At 40.6% G+C, this 19499-nt stretch overlaps 2 protein-coding genes and 1 long non-coding RNA gene across 4 annotated transcripts; 2 read left to right on the top strand and 1 right to left on the bottom strand.

Moving 5' to 3' along the window:
• Nucleotides 1-94: 94 nt before the first annotated feature.
• Nucleotides 95-2358, bottom strand: LOC103972638 (protein NRT1/ PTR FAMILY 4.5-like). The gene is made up of 5 exons (XM_065133724.1): nt 2163-2358; nt 1858-2078; nt 1371-1793; nt 1184-1308; nt 95-1101 (listed from the first exon to the last, which is right to left on the bottom strand). The coding sequence occupies exons 1-5, from the start codon at nt 2260-2262 to the stop codon at nt 210-212; spliced, it is 1761 nt and encodes a 586-aa protein (XP_064989796.1). The 5' UTR covers nt 2263-2358; the 3' UTR covers nt 95-209.
• Nucleotides 2359-4287: 1929 nt separating this feature from the next.
• On the top strand, nt 4288-7524 carry LOC135626460 (uncharacterized). 2 transcript variants are annotated; one of them, XR_010492347.1, is made up of 3 exons: nt 4288-4500; nt 4620-4712; nt 7077-7524. It is a non-coding gene; the product is annotated as an uncharacterized LOC135626460 (long non-coding RNA). The 2 variants fall into 2 exon arrangements; XR_010492346.1 differs by lacking the exon at nt 4620-4712.
• Nucleotides 7525-12528: 5004 nt separating this feature from the next.
• Nucleotides 12529-19283, top strand: LOC135626821 (protein phosphatase 2C 32-like). The gene is made up of 4 exons (XM_065132469.1): nt 12529-15559; nt 16792-16905; nt 17939-18203; nt 18850-19283. The coding sequence occupies exons 1-4, from the start codon at nt 13187-13189 to the stop codon at nt 18963-18965; spliced, it is 2868 nt and encodes a 955-aa protein (XP_064988541.1). The 5' UTR covers nt 12529-13186; the 3' UTR covers nt 18966-19283.
• Nucleotides 19284-19499: the final 216 nt, after the last annotated feature.

The raw sequence follows: 19499 nt of genomic DNA, 5'->3' as shown, positions 1-19499 counted from the left end.
TTATTTTTTTTCTTTATCTTAGGCTAATAATAATTTACTATTACGATCTGAGAAAAGATTACATCTCTCTTTCTTCACATAACTGTGCCAGAAGAGGATCCGTGCGCTACATATAACTTGGTTCTGGCAATACTACAAACATATAGATAGATGGAAGCTGTAAACGAAGCAGCATCATTTTCTTCCATCTGCAACCCTTGGATTGCTGGCTATCCATCGGTTAACTTATCCGGAGATAGAAGGTCATTGATAGAGCGCTCGGCCGGTGCATCAGTACTCTCAGCGTCTTCCGCAGTGGCCGCCGCTGAACCTTCCGCCCTGTACTTGTACCATTTGGCACACATGAGATAGACCCCAAAGTTGAGGCAGCTCAATACGGCGAGGAAAGAGTAGAACAGTTCCAGGCGGTTCGCGTTCAGATCCAGCCCGTGGAGCCATCCCTGCCGGCTTTGCGTCAACCTCCCTGTGATGCCGTTGATGGCTTGCACGAAGATGGAGCTGAGGAAGTAGCCGAAGGAGAGGGAGAGAAACGAGAGGGATGTGGAGAGTGAGCGCATTCCGGCCGGCGCCTCGCTGTAGAAGAACTCCAGTAGCCCAACCAGCGTGAACATGTCGGCCACCCCGAATATGCCGTACTGGAAGGACAGCCAGAAGAGGCTGATAAGCTTGCCGTCTTGGACGGCCGCGTTGCGGCGCTTCAGCTCGACGGCGGCGGCGATGGCCATCGAGACGGCAGAGAGGACGAGGCCGACGCCGACGCGCTGGAGGTGGGTGATGCCGGAAGGGTGGCCGGTGATGCCGCGTGCGAAGGGGATGAAGACGAAGTTGTAGATGGGGATGAGTATGGACATGAAGACGACGGGGATGACGGGGATGGAGGCGGCCGGGACCTCGAAGGAGCCGAGGTGGAGGTCCATGATGTTGCCCTGTTGCACCGAGAAGGTCTGAAGCTGGGCGAGGCAGGTGTTCATGAGTATGGTGCTGGCCAGGATGGGGAGCATGCGGATGATGATCTTTAGCTCCTCTACTTGTGTTACCGTGCACACCTTCCATGGCTCTGCTCTGGTGTTTTCCGGCAGCACCGCGGCTTTGTCTAAGAACCTGGAGACGACGACCCATCTCTCTTCATTCCATAGTAGTACTGAAACCGAAACAGAGCAGACATGTATTTACAGGACATCACCTCAATTGGCTGGAATGTGGTAGCTTTTCTTCGACATGTTCATCCACTTTCTCATTGATCTCATACAGATCATCAGAATTCTGAGGCACGGTCAGCTTCCGATTCTTGAATGCAACAACTACGACCTGAAATATAAGGGAGTCAATCTTGCATTAATCTAGTGGTTCTCTGAGGAGGCGCTACAGACCTGGATGAGCTTGAGGAGGGGGCCGTCTCCTGGAACGCGGACGAGGTAGAAAGGCTTCCCGGCAGCGAGGAAGGCGTAGCCAAGCAAGGCGAGCAACATGGATATCAAGAAAGCCAATGACCACTGTTTCTTCTCGGTGCTCACCCAGACGATCACCGTCACCCCCACAGTGGCGCCCAGAGTGACGCTGAGCAACATAAAGTTGAAGTAGGTGGTGATTTGGTGCTTCTGCTTGGGGTTCTTCTTGTCGAACTGGTCTGCTCCAAGCGCAGGGAACGACCCCCGTGTCCCTCCGAAGCCTATCGCCAAGAGACACAAGGTCGCGTGGAAAAGCAGCGCGTTTCGTCCCTCCAAGCGACATGTCGGGCAAGGATGCAAGCTGCTCTTGTGAGCTTGAACGGCGAGAAGGATGTAACCCTTTGTATGCATGCAATTGGTCAGTACAAGACGAAAGCACAGTCGGTAGCTTACGACAGGTCGATCAAGTTACCGCGATCTCGAAGAACCCGAAGAGAAGAGCCGTGTTGAGCCTGGTCATGTACGTGTCGGAGATGAAACCTCCGACGATGGGGAGCAGGAAGGTTGCACCCATGAAGTTAGTGAGAGTGGTCGAGGAGCCAGCCAGATCGAAGTGCATTACGTACATGAAGTACAGCACGAAGCTCACCATGTTTGCTATGAAGCCAACATTCTCCACCCCCGACATGGCTGTACAACTCCGATTCGTATGAGTGATACGTTATGGATCCACAAGAGGTGTTCTTTTGAGATTTAGGATGCAAGATTGCTTACCGAAGACGAACATGGCGGCTCTGAATCCACCTTTTCTTGTCTTCCCAGATGTGTGGGGATCGGTACCGGCCTCGTTGACCTCCATGCTCTGACCCTGCATGCATCCATTAAGAAATACATGAGCTGTTAGCCGCAACGAGGAAAGAGAAGAAAGAGCTGATTAGGAGCAGCAGCTACATGGACTGCCATGGTGAACAGCTCGGAGGCTTGCGAAAGCCGGGAGGAGTGGAGGAGAAGCAGTGATGGAGCATGATAAAAAGGTGGAGAAGGCCACATAGTGGACGCCGCCGCACGGCCGGCAGATGGCTTCGAGGTATCCGTCTCCGCAAGAGGCCGAGGGGAAAAACGATTGTAGAGCCGGGCCGAATCACACCTGAGGAGGTTCACGGTCGATGTGGTCACGCCCCTGAAACGTCCAGGGTGATTCCATCTGCCCACCAAGGACATCCCACCGCGCTCAAACCCTTTTCACGGGTGGTTCGGTCCACCTAACCGTCCTTTACCGATGAAAATATCCATAAAGACGAAAAGAAAATTATATATATATATATATATAAACATTATATGTATTTAAAAATATAGAGATATTACAGATATTTTTCAACCATTTAATTCCTTTATATATAAAAATATACAAATTTTCATTTGTATTACTCCAATAACTTAAATTAATAATTATTAATTGTTTTTACTAATGAATTAATAAATATACTAAAATTTTACTAAAGATCATTGAATTATGAGACCATATGTTTTATAGTTTTGAAACAATTTAGTGAAAACTAACTTAGATGTTTGTACAAAGTTGATGCAAATTATATTGGAATTGTAACTTTCACTAGATTCACTGTTTTACAATACATACACTATTTTACATGTTGAAATAACACAATAAATTTGAGACTAACTTTTAGGTTTGAGTTTTCTCGCCCAAATTTTTATCAAGTGTTTTTGACCAATTCAAAAGCTTAAATGTCAATATATATATATATATATATATATATATATATATATATATATATATATATATATATATATATATATGGATTCGTGATTTTTTGTGCAAATGGAAAAACAAGCTAAAAATAACATAAAGTTCACAAGCTGAATAATTCATAAAAATATCAACAAAAAAAATACCTTAAAAAAAACCAATAACATATGTATATTTGAGTCTAATATAAAAACTTTCCCAAAATTTTTAGGTATATTGGACCAATCCTTCTATGTCATGCTCTATTTTTTAGATATTAGGCAAAAACAATGCATCATATATTATGAATTATTTTCTTTAGCTTGATTTTTTACCATATATTTTGGACTAATTTAAAATCTCAAATGTCAAAAAATATTACATTGATCCATCGTATTTATATGAAAATGAGAAAAAAATTATCTAAAAATAAAAAAATAACACAAATTTCACAATCCGAATAATTCATAAAAATATCAAATAAATTTCCTAAAAAAATTAGGGTCTTCACTTGGTCTTTCATTATAGAAAAGATTTACAAATCCTTCTAGGTTCACTTTTTTTATATTCCTTTAATTTCTCTTCTCCATGTGTCTTTTAATTTTATAGAGATGGCGTGTATACTGTTTTATTAGAATAAGTTTGTAGATCACATATTTATATCGTTTACGTAAATATTTTTCAAATTGCTTTGGTATAATTTTTTGGACTGCATTAGCTTGTTTTTGCATTAACATGACCAACTTCCTAAGTGTTAGTTGATAGTGGAGGGAGTTTAAGAAGAAGAAGTGTTTTATGTCTCTCCCCCTTCTCTGATGAAGGAGAGAATATTTATAAGGAAGCTTACTGCTTTCTGAGCTGCCCGCTTGCATGGGGCTGGTAGCGTCTGACGCTTGGGTTAGCGTGGCGTGAAGAACGAAACTTGAGCAGGGTGTTTAATGTGTCTTGATTGACATTCCGATCTATATTGATCAGGTGTTATCACGTCGATCGAGGCATGAGACGTCAATTGACGTTAATCGAGTCTTATCGTAATTACTATCATCGTCGGTTATCTAAAAAATTAAAAAATTAAAGGCCTACCAAATTAAAATTGATTTGAAATGAATTCGAAATTGAACGGGAAAATTTACCTTTTCTTACACCGCTAGCCTTAAATGCCAAACGCAAGCAAACTCGACATGTTCGACTCCTCTGCCTCTCGTCGCCAATTCGGCCTCCAACCCGCGCTTGCCTCGGCGAAGGCGGTGGCAACGAGGCTCGAGCCTGCCTCCGGTGGGGGGCGATGGCCTCGCTGGCTTCATCCCCAGCTCGGTCGTCGCTCGGCTGCTCGACAACGAGGACAGATTCGCTCGGCTTTATTAGGTGATGGATCCTTCCCGTGCCGCCAGATTAGGCCGTTCTTTTGAGTATGAGGGACTTGGGATTCTAGTGACTGTGGTGGAAACGTTAAAACGTGATAGAGGGTTTGTTGTTTTCTTCAGCATGTCGATCAGCGAAACCTGGCCGTGGGTATCAAGTTTGATGTAAAGGGTGTCCTAGGTTTTCGTATGGTATAAGTAATCTCCATCGAAGAGGTGAGAATCGCCTTGTTCTTGTTTGCATCTTATTTTGTGAATCATCCGTTCCAAATCAGGCTTCTTTATTTCTGTTTAGGATACATAATCTATAGTTGAAGGCACATCCTTCGTAAAAAAACATCTAAATTCAGGTTTCTACTTCAATTTCTTCGCACAAGTAGGAAAACTTGGCATTTGTCTTTTCTGAAACAAAGCGGAAGATTGGATGTCTTTCGATTGTCATTCGTGATATAGTATAATAAGTATGAGATTTGTACTATTTAGGCCTGATCGTCAATGTAGTATATAGAGATCCATTTAGGCCTGCTCTTGAATGTAGTAATGCAGTATATAGAGATCCATTTTATGCGGTTGGTCAAGATATGGTTGGTGTGGAGCTCATCGAAGCAATGCGATATATTGGAATCCATTTTGTGCATTAGGTCAAGATGTGGTTGGCTATAGTACAAACAGGCTTTCGTCAGCTTGGAATTCCATGGTATGGCTTACTGGTATTGGCAGCTATGACCGCGGAAGGCCATTTTTTTCTTATTGCAAGTGTAGCTTTAATCTAACACTATCATTTGCCTCAAAAATGTAATCGTCATACTGAAAGGGACCCCATGAGTGTAAGAAGAATAAACTTATGCTTTCATCTTTGTCTCCAAGTCTCCCTCTTGTTGGTTGCTAGTAACTTATATTAAAAGCGATGTTTTCATCTTTCCTTTTCCTGGATTTACCTTGTATATGCTTCTCTCCATGTGATTTCCATATCTGTATCTAAGTTCTGTACACTAGACCAGAAGAATTCACGTCCTGTTTGCATGTCTAATGTGAGTATCGAACTGGTGAATGACACCAGTATTATGTGGCTTATCATGTTCCAACTCTGGTAGGGTCCTACTAGAGATTGTACAGTAGGTCTCAAGTTGAGCGATGAACCAGTATTAGTTTTTGCCCTGATGTCATATTGTCACAAATCACATGGGCCTTGTTTTTGAAAAGAAGTGATATTCAGCTGCACTTTTGAGGTTGTTGATGATCACGATACCAAATTACATTATAGCTTTATCTGATATAGGACTGTTGGTGGTATTAAGAGCTATTTTATATTTAGTTATTGCAGATCGCTTGTGGTTGTTGTGTTCATATATATACTTGCCTTTTCTATTTGATTTTTGCATGTACCAAGTGGCATACTACTGGCGGTTTTATTAAGTGCAAATTGGCAGAGTGCTAGATTGGCACAGAGTTGATGTCTAAATATAACCCATGAAATGCCATGTCAAAGAGCATGTACTGTACTGTCACAGACAAAGATGTAAACACGGTGTTTGATATAATGTTCGTGTATGTCTTATCTTCCAGTTTTGTTCGTGCTTTGCACAGTATATAGAGGGCTTGCAGTAGGCTTAGCAATCTTATTTTGATTTGGTTTTGTGGTTGTTTCAGTCTTGTAAATGTAGGTTGTATGCAGTTATTGTGCAGAGGCAAAACAGTCCAAAAATAGACTATCCAGACAGCCATTTTGGGGTTTTTCTAGCTTCGTTGAGTGGTGCGGAGTGTCAACCAGCACAACACCCAGGAGCTACATAGGTGGCACATGACTGGATGAGCCTTTGGGATAGTGTCTAGAGGTGGTTCGCTATCTTGTTTCGCAGCAGTATCATATAAGCATTTATGGAGACTTTTGGTCATGACGGACTATCTTGGACCCTTTGTTACGTGATCGTTCAAAATTTGTGAAGTCTATGTTTGTAATTTGCATTGTCTATCAAATGTTTGTTGAAATGACTGCTTGTGGGATCCTAAGTTAAACGCTTCTTCTAACCCATCTTTTCTTTTGCAAGTCCTTAAGAGACTATAAAAGATTTTGGGGAGATTGATCCTTTGCGGATGAACACACAAGAGTGGTGTTTAACTTTGGCAAAACCAACTAAGTCCGTGACAGTACTGACATCTAACCATAGCCATGAAACTGAAAATAGTATGTTGTTTACAGCAGCCGGTTTGATTTTTTTCCTTTAACTTGTTGTTGCTCAAAGAAATTGATTTGCTTGAATTGTCATGTTCTCCAAGTTCAGACTTTCTTTATTTATTAAGTTGAGATATAGATTAGATCTTTGAAAAAACCTCCTGGTTTGTACAGTAGTGTTTTTCGGTGATTGGTGTTGAAAAAAATCTTTTGTCAAAGAAAAAAAGAAAATGCTATGTTGTCCTTAGACTTTTATTTTAAATAAGGACATGAAGCTTCTGTGTTTATCTTTCTCCATCAGAAAAAAAAAAAAAAAAAAGATAGTATTTGGCCATTGCTGACTACTGGAAGTCACTTCTGCCTCTAATTAATCATGAAGTTTTTTTTTTGGTTTATTTTCTATCTAGAGCAGGGAAGAGGGCATGAACCTGAATTTGAAGGAGAAACGGTCATAAGAATGGCCAGTAATAAAACGGATCATTGTGTTTGGAGTCTTTGTTGCTATCCACTACAACAGGCAGGACTGCAGTTCCCCGTTAAACATGTAGTAGTGTATTTTTGTAATGTATGCAAGGAACATACAAGCCTTCTTCAACTTACGCTGGCTGTTTGATGTTGCAAAGTTGATGCAGCATAGTTGCTACCCCCCAGTCATACAAGATGCATCTCCTTGAAACTAGTTGTATGGTTAAATAAGTTTAGCATTGGCTTGTGACCAAGTTCTGTAAGAGGACCTATAGAGTGCTGTTTATAGTGCTTTTGTGGTCTTGTTATCATGATAAATTATTTTGAGCAATGTGCTTGTACCTTGAGGGCAATAATTATATTTGGCAAGAATTATATGTTTATTTTTCATCTCCTTTCACTGCAGTTGATGATTTGAATTACGTGGGCTCAGGCTCAGATGGTTTCACATATATTTCTACTATGTTTGTGTTGACAGATCTTATCTTTTTCGGTTTAAGAGGCTTCGGAAAATGTTAAGGGCAGAAATGAATAATGTGGCTCCAATGTACAGGTTTTACTTATCCTTTTCATTTCAGCCTTTCAGAAAATACAAACAGCAGAAATAGAGGCTTGTAACTATGAAAGATCATGATCATGCGAATGGAAGTAGTATAATATCTGAAGGAGCATTCGAGGCGAATTTTCTAGTGAGATTACTTATGGGGTCGGCTTTTGCTTCTAGGTAACAGAATTCTGATGCTTCTGTTTCAGAGCAATAGGTAGAATTGTGCATGTCATGCTTTGTGGATGAGAATGAACAGTTGTTTTGCACCAGAAATGGTAAAATTCTAAAAGGTCCTGATCCTGATTGCAAGGTGGAGCATTGATATTGCATTGAAGTCGATTTCTTTCTTGGGACTTGATTCAGTATGCCATTTTGTTTCTCCATGATGTTGCAACTGTTTTGTAGAATCAGCTTTAATGCAGATTGGAGCCACTGGACACTATTTCTTCTGCTTGTAAAGCCTTTAAGGTATCACCAATCTATACAGAAAGTCCAACTCTTGTTTTCTTTCGGCATGGTCCCCTGTTTCCTTGAGTTTCAACCTCATTGTAATAACACACTTACTTTCCTTTGTTGCAAGGGGTAAAGGAGAAAGGATGATCCTCTTCATGGAAACCAACACTAGTTTTCTTTCTGCATGGCCCCCATTTTTCATGCTTGCCTCTCAGTTTTCCCTTGTAGCTATGGGAGTGAGAAATATAAGGCCTGGAAACTTGAGCAGGTACTTCCTTTATACTCTTTCTTCTAACATGAGACTAATTGCAGGATGGGGGGACCACTCCACTGTCCTGACATAGCATCCATGAGAGGAGTGATTTATTGAATGGCTGCATCAGCCTTGGATGACTTTCAATTCCCCAAGTGGGGTTAGTTCCCTCCACAATTCAATAGGAGGAACAAGCACCTACTCTGAATCCACCACAATATTTAATTGTCCAACCACAGCATTGTTGAGTTTTTAAATCCTTTCAGGTTGCAGTTGGGTTCCCCACCTAGGTCCCTCCATTTCTTTTGGCACTTGGATGACTGCAATGTTATTCTCACATTTTATAGTAATTTCTTTCTACCTCTGTCCTTGTTTTTCTTTCTCTTTAAATGGGAAAACATCTAAACTGTGAGACAACTTTTCTGGTAACATGATGTTTGCATGTTTTTTAATAAATTCATCATCTTGAATTACCTACCCTTGAAAGAAAAATTATCATTTGTTTTTGGGATCATAAAGTAGATACAATTCTGCATTGATAAACTTTTTTAAGAAAAACTGATAGTGCAAAAAAAAAAAAAGGTCTAGAAATTTAGCAAAAAGAAGCCAAGAGAACTAATCATTTTTCTTCTGTTCATTTAATACAAGTTGTAAAGGCTTGCCATATTGATCTTTTGAGGGCCAAATAATGTATTCTTAGTATAATTCTTGGATGCCAAGTGGCCCTCTAATCTATTGATTCGTGCTAACCACACCTTCAAATCACTTATAGCTGATAATGTTAAAAATTCAAACCTTTTTAACAGTCAGATGTTCTCATTCAACTTCTTATATCAGACAATTGTGAGGCTTTAGAGAGACCTTAAACAACAGGCTTTTGACTTAATGCTTCTCTTTGCCTGTCCCTTGGCAGAGAAAGTTGCAAGGAGCTTATTTAACTGGTTTCATGTTCAGAGTCTTGTTCTGCCTTTAACTTTTGGGTTTAGATTGTTCTGAGAGAATTGTGAGTGGAGGAAGAAAGTTAATTGCGCTAAATTTGTGTTTTGCTGAAGAAATTTAATTCCTATGGTTAGGATTGTTGATTGTGTTCAGGAGGCTGTTGCTCGTAAACTTCATGATTTTACCTTGAGTTTTGCTACATCTGCTAGTTGAAATCAACGCAATAATATCATTGCTTTCTTTATACAGGCGATACATTCTAACTATATGTTTATTTTTGTTGTTGTCGAAATATATGTTGTCTGATACTTAATGAATTCAGAAAAAAAAAAGCTTTTTTCTACTCTTTTTATTAATTTCAGAAGAAGTTCTCAAAACTATAATTTGCCTGGATCTGCCATGCAGTCTCACTCACGTGAAGGTCAGAGCAGAACTCAGAGTCCTTCCTGATATAGTAGTTTAGCTGCGTGGAGAAAAATAATATTGCCATCCAAATCGAAGTGGCAAGGCAAAAGGGTGGAGCCTTCCATTTCGATGGCCAAGGACGAAGACCGCGAGGTTGAATAGTGCTTCTGGCAGCTTATGCTAGCAAAAGCCAAGATGTTACAGTGATGTATGAGCGTGCAGCTGTGCTCAGACTTGGACATGGGACCAAAATTTATTGGGGAAGAAGGATATTTTGTACCTTTCATCAATATTTACTTTTGATCTACTGGAAGGATGAATGATATTTTAATGGTACGATTGCAGAAACTTGTGATATTATAGCAAAGGCGTTGAAGACCACCAAGTGATTTAATTCAGGGAGATGTGGCTGCTGCAGGACTCTGCTATGTGCATGTGTTGTAGATTCCCATCGCCTGCATTACTGCATCAGCCTGCTGCACTGCCTCGTGTTCCAAAGCTAAAGAGGCCAAGAAAGATCTGCGCAAGGGTCGAGACAAACTGAAGCACCACTGTGGAGTCAACTCCAGATGGCCAACGACAAGCAGAGTTTTGTCCAAGGTAACTTATAAAATAGTAACATTGCAGATAAAAAAATAAGTCTTTTATGAGTTTCTATTATGGAGATATTCAACATTTGAAGCCATCACCTTCTACCCCACAGCCATGTGGACCCTGAGGTGGAAGAAAATTTCCTGTTCAAATGCTCAAGGTGGTGAAGGTTGTGAGGATTCCAACTGGGGCTTTATAGGCTCTTCTTTTGAATTGTGCTTTGGGGTTTGGTCTTTAGTTACACTGTGATGTGGTCTTTGGATTTGTGTGATAATCAAATAGAAGAAAATTACTCTTTACACCTTGGGTTCACTAGAGACTTATTTCTCCTATTATTTAAACTTGAAGTGGATGGATACATCTCTTTGTTGACTTTTTTAATTGACTTTCTATATAAGATCAACAAAATATCTATTGTCTCCCTAATTATACTTGGTGGTCCAACCAACTCTTTATTTGTCTCAGAAAAAAACAATATTGACAGGAACTGATTTGCCCTTCTAATTATAACTGTAGTCCAAATGATTCTCTTTGCTATTTTGGAATGGAGGAATGAAAATATTTTTATGGGTCACCAATCTCTGAAACTAGACAAACCTGACTCTTATCTGATAGTCTTGAAAATAATTAAAGGATCAATGGTCAAAGTTGGATATCTAAATTGATGTTATGCACCTCTCTCTCTCTCTCTCTCTCTCTCTCTCTCTCTCTCTCTCTTCCTTTCTGCAGAATTATGTTTCTCAGTCTTTAAATGTCTATAATATCTGAGAGTGCCTTTCAGTTTTATTATCCCTTCAAGCTTTATTTCAATCTTATTAGCAGCAGAGTAGGACAACATGACTAATTAAACAATAGGAAGAAAGAAAAGGACATAAATATCATTATATTCCTGCAACTGGGAGGCTTTTTGGTACCTGGAAAGAAAATCTACCTGCAAAATTTTCTTTTGCTAATAGAGTCACATAGTTTATTGTTTTTTTATTGAAGAAAAGTAATGCTTGCAGGAAACCCCAAATGGTCCTTTGACTCTGGACTTTGATTTGCTATGTCAACTGCCAACCACTTTTTTTTTTTTTTTGGTTTCTAGGTTCAATTATTGTGAAAACTATAGGATGATAGAGAAGCATGGCAAAGACTAAAATGGCATGATACCTAGAACAGCTTGTAATTGCTGGTTTGGTTGGAGGGTAATGAGTTGAGCCACCAAAAGAACAACACCAGATGCTTAGATTTGGGCCTTGAGATGCTGACTTCCAATTACTTTTTCTTAGTACTAATTGTATTCTTTATGGTTTGTCCACACCTTCTTGGAAATTTGCTTCTTGGTAGGAGGAAATTTAGATGGTCTTTTAAGATTTGTAGTCAACATGAGAGCTGGGTGTTTGGTTCTTCTCTTGTGGTGTTGGTCTTTGTGGGTCCATCCTGAATGCTTTCATGCCCCAAGAACCTCAAGTCATGAGTCTACAATTTGGATGCTTTGGAATGCACAAAGCCCTTCATCCTTCAGGTATGCATGCATATCTTTTCTCAGGTGATGTGATCATGTTTTCAGTCTCATTCATGCAGCATGTCTTGTGAACATCACTGCCCCAACCATCTGCTCAGCAGCTTCTGAGAATTTTCTCCTTTGTGGGGTTGCCATGCCATCCTGATTTTTTTGTGTGTGTGTGTGTTTGTGTATGTGCAGAAAATAATAATAATAGGAACTGCATGTTCATGCATACTGAGCAATCTGTGGTTAGATTTATTCCTTTTCTTTCCTATTTGTCTCAATAGAATTAGCCTGATTTATCACATCTAAATATGAGACTCTTGAAGGATACTGAAACCTTATTTGGGTGATTTATATGACAATTACCTCAACAATAGTCTCCTTTAACAATAAATAAATAGTGAAGCTGTGACTTAATTGTGGATCTTGACACAGTCTATCTTGCACTTCATCTTGATGCATTTTCTTCATCATCAAGGCAATAATCAAATCATCATTCTATATTTTGGATCCAGGGATTTATGGCTTGGAAGATGAAGTGCAACAAGGGACAGGAGGCCATATGCTGAATTCCATTTCATGGTCATCATCATGATGGTGACATGATGATGTGATGATGGAGGGGCATTGGGGCAGCAATTTCCAGTTTTCTCTGCATTTGACTCCAAACACCACTAAATCCAATCATTCAATAGGATCAAATGGGACAAATGGGAGGACCCAAATGCCCACTCTGATCCTGCCATTGAACTCCATTCTTTGGTCTCCTTTCACCACCCTCCCATCCCATTTGAACTCCTCTCTCTCTCTCTCTCTCTCGGACGCCCCCATTTCTCCTCCTCACCGATCAATCACCCTTTCGTGCCCTTATTCTCCCTCCTTTCCCCCTCGCCGAATCTTCTGCAGCTCCTTCCCTTCGCATCCAACTCTTCTTCTGTTCACGTGATGTATCTCCTTAGCTACTAGCGACCTGTTTGCTCTGCTCACTCCCCTCGTCTCGTTCTTGTTATCATCTGGGTGGTCAGATCTGTTACTGTGGGCGCATCCTTTTGCCATAGTCTTCCTCGTTTCCTGATGTGTGTGCGCTCGTAGATGGTATCCCCTGGGGGCTGATCTGTGCTTCCTCGGTATGGGAGCATTTGGATCGCCTTGAAGCCATCGCCGCCGAGGTGTTCGCCTGATGATGCAAGCTCGCCAGGGGAGAGGTGGTAGGGTTGAGGGGTGCTTTGGGTTCTTGTGGCTGCGGGGTTCCGCGCTGTGCTCGTTGTTTCTGTACCTGCTCGTGGTGTGGGGTCATGGAAGTCCTCCGTTCCGGCGATCATCTGGGGCTGCCACCTCCGGCGTCCTGATGTTCTTGTAGTGCTGCGCTGCGATGGGGAACGGCACTTCTCGAGCCGTCGGCTGCTTCGTGCCCTCGGGGTTCGCGAAGGGCGGGGTCGATTTGGAGTTCCTTGAGCCCTTGGATGAAGGGCTGGGCCACTCCTTCTGCTATGTTAGGCCGGTGATCATCGATTCTCCTGCCATCACTCCGTCCACCTCCGAGAGGTACACCCTCGATTCGAGCACCCTCGATTCGGACACGCGCAGTGCTTCTTTCAGGCAGGAGTTAGCAGAGGATTTCGCAGGTCTGCACAGGCCAAGTAAGAGTTCTTCTGAGACCACCTTTAGGACGATATCAGGGGCCTCCGTAAGTGCGAATGCCTCCACTGCTCGAACCGGCAACCCTAATGTTCTTGTCTCCGGCGATGCCCAAGAACCGGCCGCCTCGTTTCAGAGCACAGCCTCATTCGCCGCCGTACCTCTGCAGCCGGTGCCTCGTGGTTCAGGGCCATTGAATGGGTTCTTGTCAGGGCCCTTGGAGAGAGGATTTGCCTCAGGGCCTTTGGAAAGAGGGGCAGGTCTTATGTCGGGGCCATTAGATAAGGGTGTCTTCATGTCAGGTCCCCTTGATCCAACTGATAGAAGCAACTTCTCAGCTCCACTTGGTTATGGCCGGAGAAAGGTAAGGTTTGTATGGCTTATGAGAAGCATGAGTCGACCCATGAGAAGTGCTCTTTCGAGGACTTTTACAAGGCATCAACATGGTTCTGGTTGGATGCAGCGGTTCCTCTTGCATCCTATGACCCAGCTAGTTTCACATTCTAAGGAGGCAAGGCATCAGCCAGAACCTCTGGCGACCTGTTTGGACGTTGGGACATCTGAACCTGAGTACTGCAGTAGCCGAAACTTGCAATGGGCGCATGGCAAGGCCGGGGAGGACAGGGTTCATGTTGTTCTCTCTGAAGAACAGGGATGGTTGTTTGTTGGGATTTATGATGGTTTCAATGGCCCTGATGCACCTGATTTTTTGATGAGTAACCTTTACAAAGCTATAGATAAAGAATTAGAGGGACTTTTGTGGGACTATGAAGACAAATCAGGGCATATTGCAGCTACATCTGATCTTACCGAAAGTGATTCTTCCAAGACTAGTTCCAGTATTGTTAAAGAAGATTGTGTAAGTTCTCAGTTGCAGTTTGGTGAATCACAATATAATGAATCACGAAATCAATCTTTTGGCAACCAAGGTGAGGGAGTTGTACTCATCCCATCTGACATGGGCAGTAACAAATCCGAGTCTACCATTGACAATGGCTCGGGTAATGAATCGAGCAGGGCTGTTCAAGCTGTAGAGGAAATAGTTGACAAAGACATCAACAAGAAGCAGAGTGGAATTGCTCATGACTCCAATGTAGACATAGGTTATGAAAATACGGATACCAAAGGCCACATTGGTGCACCCCAAACATCTTGCACACCAGAAACCAAATTAGCAAGCAGATATAGAAAAAGCAAATGCCTTTATGAGCTTCTGCAAATGGAACTGCTGGAAGACCGCGACAGCAAGTCCTTTTTGTCATCTGGTAACGCCAGTAGATCCTGTGATTTGCAGTTTAGTGCCACTGAAGATTTATGTAGCAGAGAAACCTCATCGACAGTGCAACCTGTTTTGTGCTCTTCCAGCATCGAGAGAAAAAGTTCAGGTCTCGGGGAAGATCTTGGTGGACTAATAAGAGAAAATGATGCTGCAGTTGGGATTGATTCCAAAGGCTCGAAGCAGAAGTATGTGGCATCATTTTCTTCTTTAGGACAAAAGAAGATGATCCGAATATCATTGCTTGGATCAAAGTTGAGAAAAATGTACAGGAAACATAAATCATCTCACAAGAAGCTTTTCCCTTGGAGCTACTATTGGCACAGAGATCCATCCAATCTTGATGAGAGAACAGCTAACTCATCAGTGGTTATCAGAAGATGCAAATCGGGTCCAGTGGACCATGACGCAGTCCTTAAGGCTATGACACGAGCACTAGAAGCCACAGAGGAGGCTTATGTGGACATGGTAGAGAAGGCACTCGATAAGAACCCAGAGCTCGCACTAATGGGTTCATGTGTTCTAGTGATGTTGATGAAGGATCAGGATGTATATGTCATGAACCTTGGTGATAGTCGTGCTATTCTGGCACAAGATAAATTAGATGATAGCTATAGGAACCCAACACTTGCAAAAGAAGATGTGAGACACTGGAACAGGTCAAGGGATTCTCTTGTTCATGTGGAACTAGACAGGATATCTGAGGAATCTCCAATGCATAATCCTAAAGGACAAATCTGCAACATTAATCAGACTAGGGAACTTCATCTTTGTAGCCTAAAAGTGAGGGCTGTTCAGCTATCTTCTGACCACAGTACAAGCATTGAGGAGGTATGAACCAATAATGAAAATTTTTCTTTTTTATTCTTCTTGGGGAATCTGAGTGATATTTTTGTGATCTATCATACATAAACTTACTGATATTTGATTGCATTAGATGTTTGCAAAGCCAGTTAGTATATGAATTTGCTTAGATTCTCTAATATATCATGTAGAAATTGATCAAAGTTGTTGGTTATAATGCAAAATGCAAGCTTCCTCAAGCTGCAGTACATTCTGGAGTCATTGTCGGGATTGTGTTTCATTCTCTTATTTGTCCTATCATTATTGTATGAAAGTAGGCTATGTCAATTAATAATATCCAACTTATCTAAAAGCAAGCTAATTCAATTTTCAATCAATAAATGGATTCATGTTTTGGGGGATGGAATACAAATTGTGATTTCTCTAATTTCATGAAACTTTTACATCACATTGAACAGTTTAGGCTACAGAAATTTGTATGCTTGGAACCAATTACAAGCATATTTATATAGATAATTAACTTGTCACATTCCTTTTATGGGATGCATATTTAGTTGGATTTATATACTTAGTTAAATGCCAGAGGTTTTGGTGTATGGTAAATACACCCTGCTTTACAAGTACTACTTATTTATTATGGTTGTACTGTTAAAATAAGTTTCAATTTTCCAGATTTTGACTGTCTAGGATGTAATATCATTTCTTTACTAAATATGGTGCAATATCTTTCTTCACATTGATTTCTCTTTCTCATTTTAAATCCTAAAGAACACAAAGCCTTTTTGGGTTGCCTGGCTTGTACTGAGGGCATTCAAATTTTCTTATTTATAATTTTTAAGGTTCCTGATCAGAACATTCACACAATCAAATGGAAAATATTGTCATGCTCATATAAGAATTTAGTTGGCATTATCACATTCTGCACCGTGCCAATTTGTGGAAACAACCAACTCCTTTTACTGCACATGACCAAAAGAAAAGTCCTCAGGTGATCGTATGTACACAAGCTTCACACTGCTTTAACACTCTCCTTTGTTGCTTCCTCACTGTATGCAAACGTTACCCCTACAAGCAGACAGGTTATTTCCATGATTCAAGTCCTGATTACCCAGGTCGATGTTCACAACACTGAAAAAATATAGGACTTCTTTTATGGTCATTTGGATATAATAATATTTGATTTCCACAATAGTCCCTGTGGGTGATATAATCACTTATCTTTTTACTAGTTAACTTACCCTATCAACTAAAATTTGCAGGAAGTCTTGAGAATTAAAGCAGAACATGCTGATGATGCTCAAGCTGTCTTCAATGACAGAGTAAAAGGGCAGCTAAAAGTTACAAGGGCATTTGGAGCAGCGTTTCTGAAGAAGGTCAGCTCAGAAATCTGCTTATTCCTTTTTATCTAAATTTGTTTTGTGTGTGACAATTAAGTGCCCACATAAAAATGCAATAAATGTCTTTCTGAGGTTCGAATTTATCCATGCGACATTTAATTGAAATCAAGGGCACTTTGTATTGGGCCTGAGGGTGTGGTTCATTGTCATAATCATTAAAATCAGAAACTTGATCTCACGTGAAAGCATACCTTGATATGTTGGAAGTCTAAATTGGCTTGGCATGGCGTTGCCAAGGTAATTGGATAATTTCTTACTTTTTTGCAAAATCTGATGTGCATGCCTGGTAAAGAAATATGGAATTTTAAATTATATGTATCTATTATTTAAGTCTTTTTGTGAAATGGCTTGATAAAAAGTTATATATGTTTGTTAAAGTTACCTTTGGAATTTCCATCTCCATCGATATTTCTTGCTAGTGCAAAAATTGTGGTCATCAACTTTTAGGTGGATTCCTTCTCATATATTTAGATGAGTGGAACCTTAGACTATATTTGTATGATTTTTTTTCGCTTGGCAAATAACTTTGATGATGGTTAAGTTAGGTTATGATTATTGGAACTGCCTTTATAATTTCCATCTCCGGAGGAGGGTATGATTTTCTCCAATAGCAGGTGCACCATTATACATCTGTACTTGTATATGTGCATTCATCTTGAAGGTACTGGAATAACAAAGGAGAGTGAAGAGATATTGAATTTCATTTTCATTCTCTTATATTTCTATTATTTTGTTAATCTGTGGTAATACATATATCTTTTGAACCAACATATTGGTGTGAAATCTTTTGTTAACCTTGTTAGATATTCTTTGTTTGTGTTTAAATATCGATGTCTTGATATAAAATAGCAGTTCTACTCCAAAATTTTTACAAGAGTAAGTCTCTGTGTAATAGGTTGACTCCGTGGAGAGAACGCAGATTATCGGTGCATCTCTTAGATATTATAATTGATTAAATTTGCTGGAAAAAAGTTTACTTTTCTGAGACTGGTTGTACACTTTCTTGCAGCCAAACTGTAATCAATCTCTGCTTGAGATGTTTAGAGTTGATTATATCGGGAACTCACCATATATTAGCTGTTCCCCTTCCGTTCTTCATCATCGTCTCTGCTCAAGTGATCGTTTCTTAGTCCTCTCTTCCGATGGGCTTTACCAGTACTTCAGCAATGAAGAAGTTGTTTCACACGTTACATGGTTCATGGAAAATGCACCAGAAGGAGACCCTGCACAGTACCTCATTGCTGAGCTGCTAATTCGTGCAGCTAAAAAGAATGGTCAGTAGCAGCTATATTGTAAATTTCTCTTTTTTATGATTTTAATTATATGAGTCCGTGTCATCTTTCAGTTGTTCTCTGTGTGAGTTTGTTAGATATGTTCAATATTTCATCATACTTGGCAGTCATTAAGCAATAGTGCCATTAGTTCCTATAGTGCATCTGATACTGGAGACATTTTTTTAGTCAGAACGACATTGCAAGTTATCATGACCAAGCTCCAGCACAAGCATAGTATTGATGGTATTTAACATGTTTGAATCCAATCAGACTTGATGAAAGATCAACTTTTGTAGTTGACGTGATTGATATCCAGACTATTGATAATTGTCACCTTTGATCCTCTTCCAAAGCGTCACCTGTTCCATCTCCCAGACAGAAGTTTTAACATCACTTTTCTAAACCTCCACAAAATCTTTGATGCATTTGGCTCCAACATCCCAGTACATCTCTCGGGCTTTGTGATTCTTGTTGGAAGTGTTTGTATCAGTAATAAATTATCTAGTTTGGTAGAATTCTCTGCCCATTGTCAAGTGACATCCCTGGTGCTACAATCAACTTTTCCCCTTTCATACGATAGATGTCGTCAATGCTTCTTTGTTTACAGCTTGATGATTCACATGTTAGTTCCTGTTACGTGTCGCAGGGATGGACTTCCATGAGTTGCTGGATATTCCTCAAGGCGACCGGCGCAAATATCATGACGATGTTTCCGTTATGGTGATTTCCCTGGAAGGAAGGATTTGGAGGTCATCCAGTTGATCGTTGTTTGGAGCAGCAAGCTTTGCCCTGTATCCTCATCTGTAACATATTCCCATCATGAAAGGCATTCTTGTTCTTTACATGTTCTCATCTCCTTTTGATGTACTCGTTCCATCTCTCTCACCCTCGGAGTTGTGATGGCCATCTCTCTCACCCTCTTGATGAACCTCCTCGCCAAAATTCAAAGCCTATCAGAGGGTATGCGCAGCCCGAGAATCACTGAACTCAGACCTAATCAGTAGACTTGCATGACTCCATGACCCCATGCCGCAGCTTGGAAACTTGCATTGGATAAAGAAAAACTTCTCTTTTAAGTTATATTTGATGGTAACTTTGATGTCTTCGTTTTTCTGCTGCAGTTGAATGTTGAGGGCAAGAGCAAGAAGGGGAACATTAGAAAGAAGAGGTATTTTTCGATCATGAGTTGGACGAGCTGTCCATGAACACTGAGCTATGTTTCTATTGCCCAGTGTCTATACACACAAGGCAGAGCAATGAACAAGAAAGAAGGTAAATGAGCCCATCGATATGTTT

Source organism: Musa acuminata, chromosome BXJ2-11, assembly GCF_036884655.1.
Source record: "Musa acuminata AAA Group cultivar baxijiao chromosome BXJ2-11, Cavendish_Baxijiao_AAA, whole genome shotgun sequence".
Taxonomy (NCBI): Eukaryota; Viridiplantae; Streptophyta; class Magnoliopsida; order Zingiberales; family Musaceae; genus Musa; species Musa acuminata.
The sequence above is the reverse complement of the archived record's forward strand: the minus strand, read 5'-3'. Positions and strand labels throughout refer to the sequence as shown.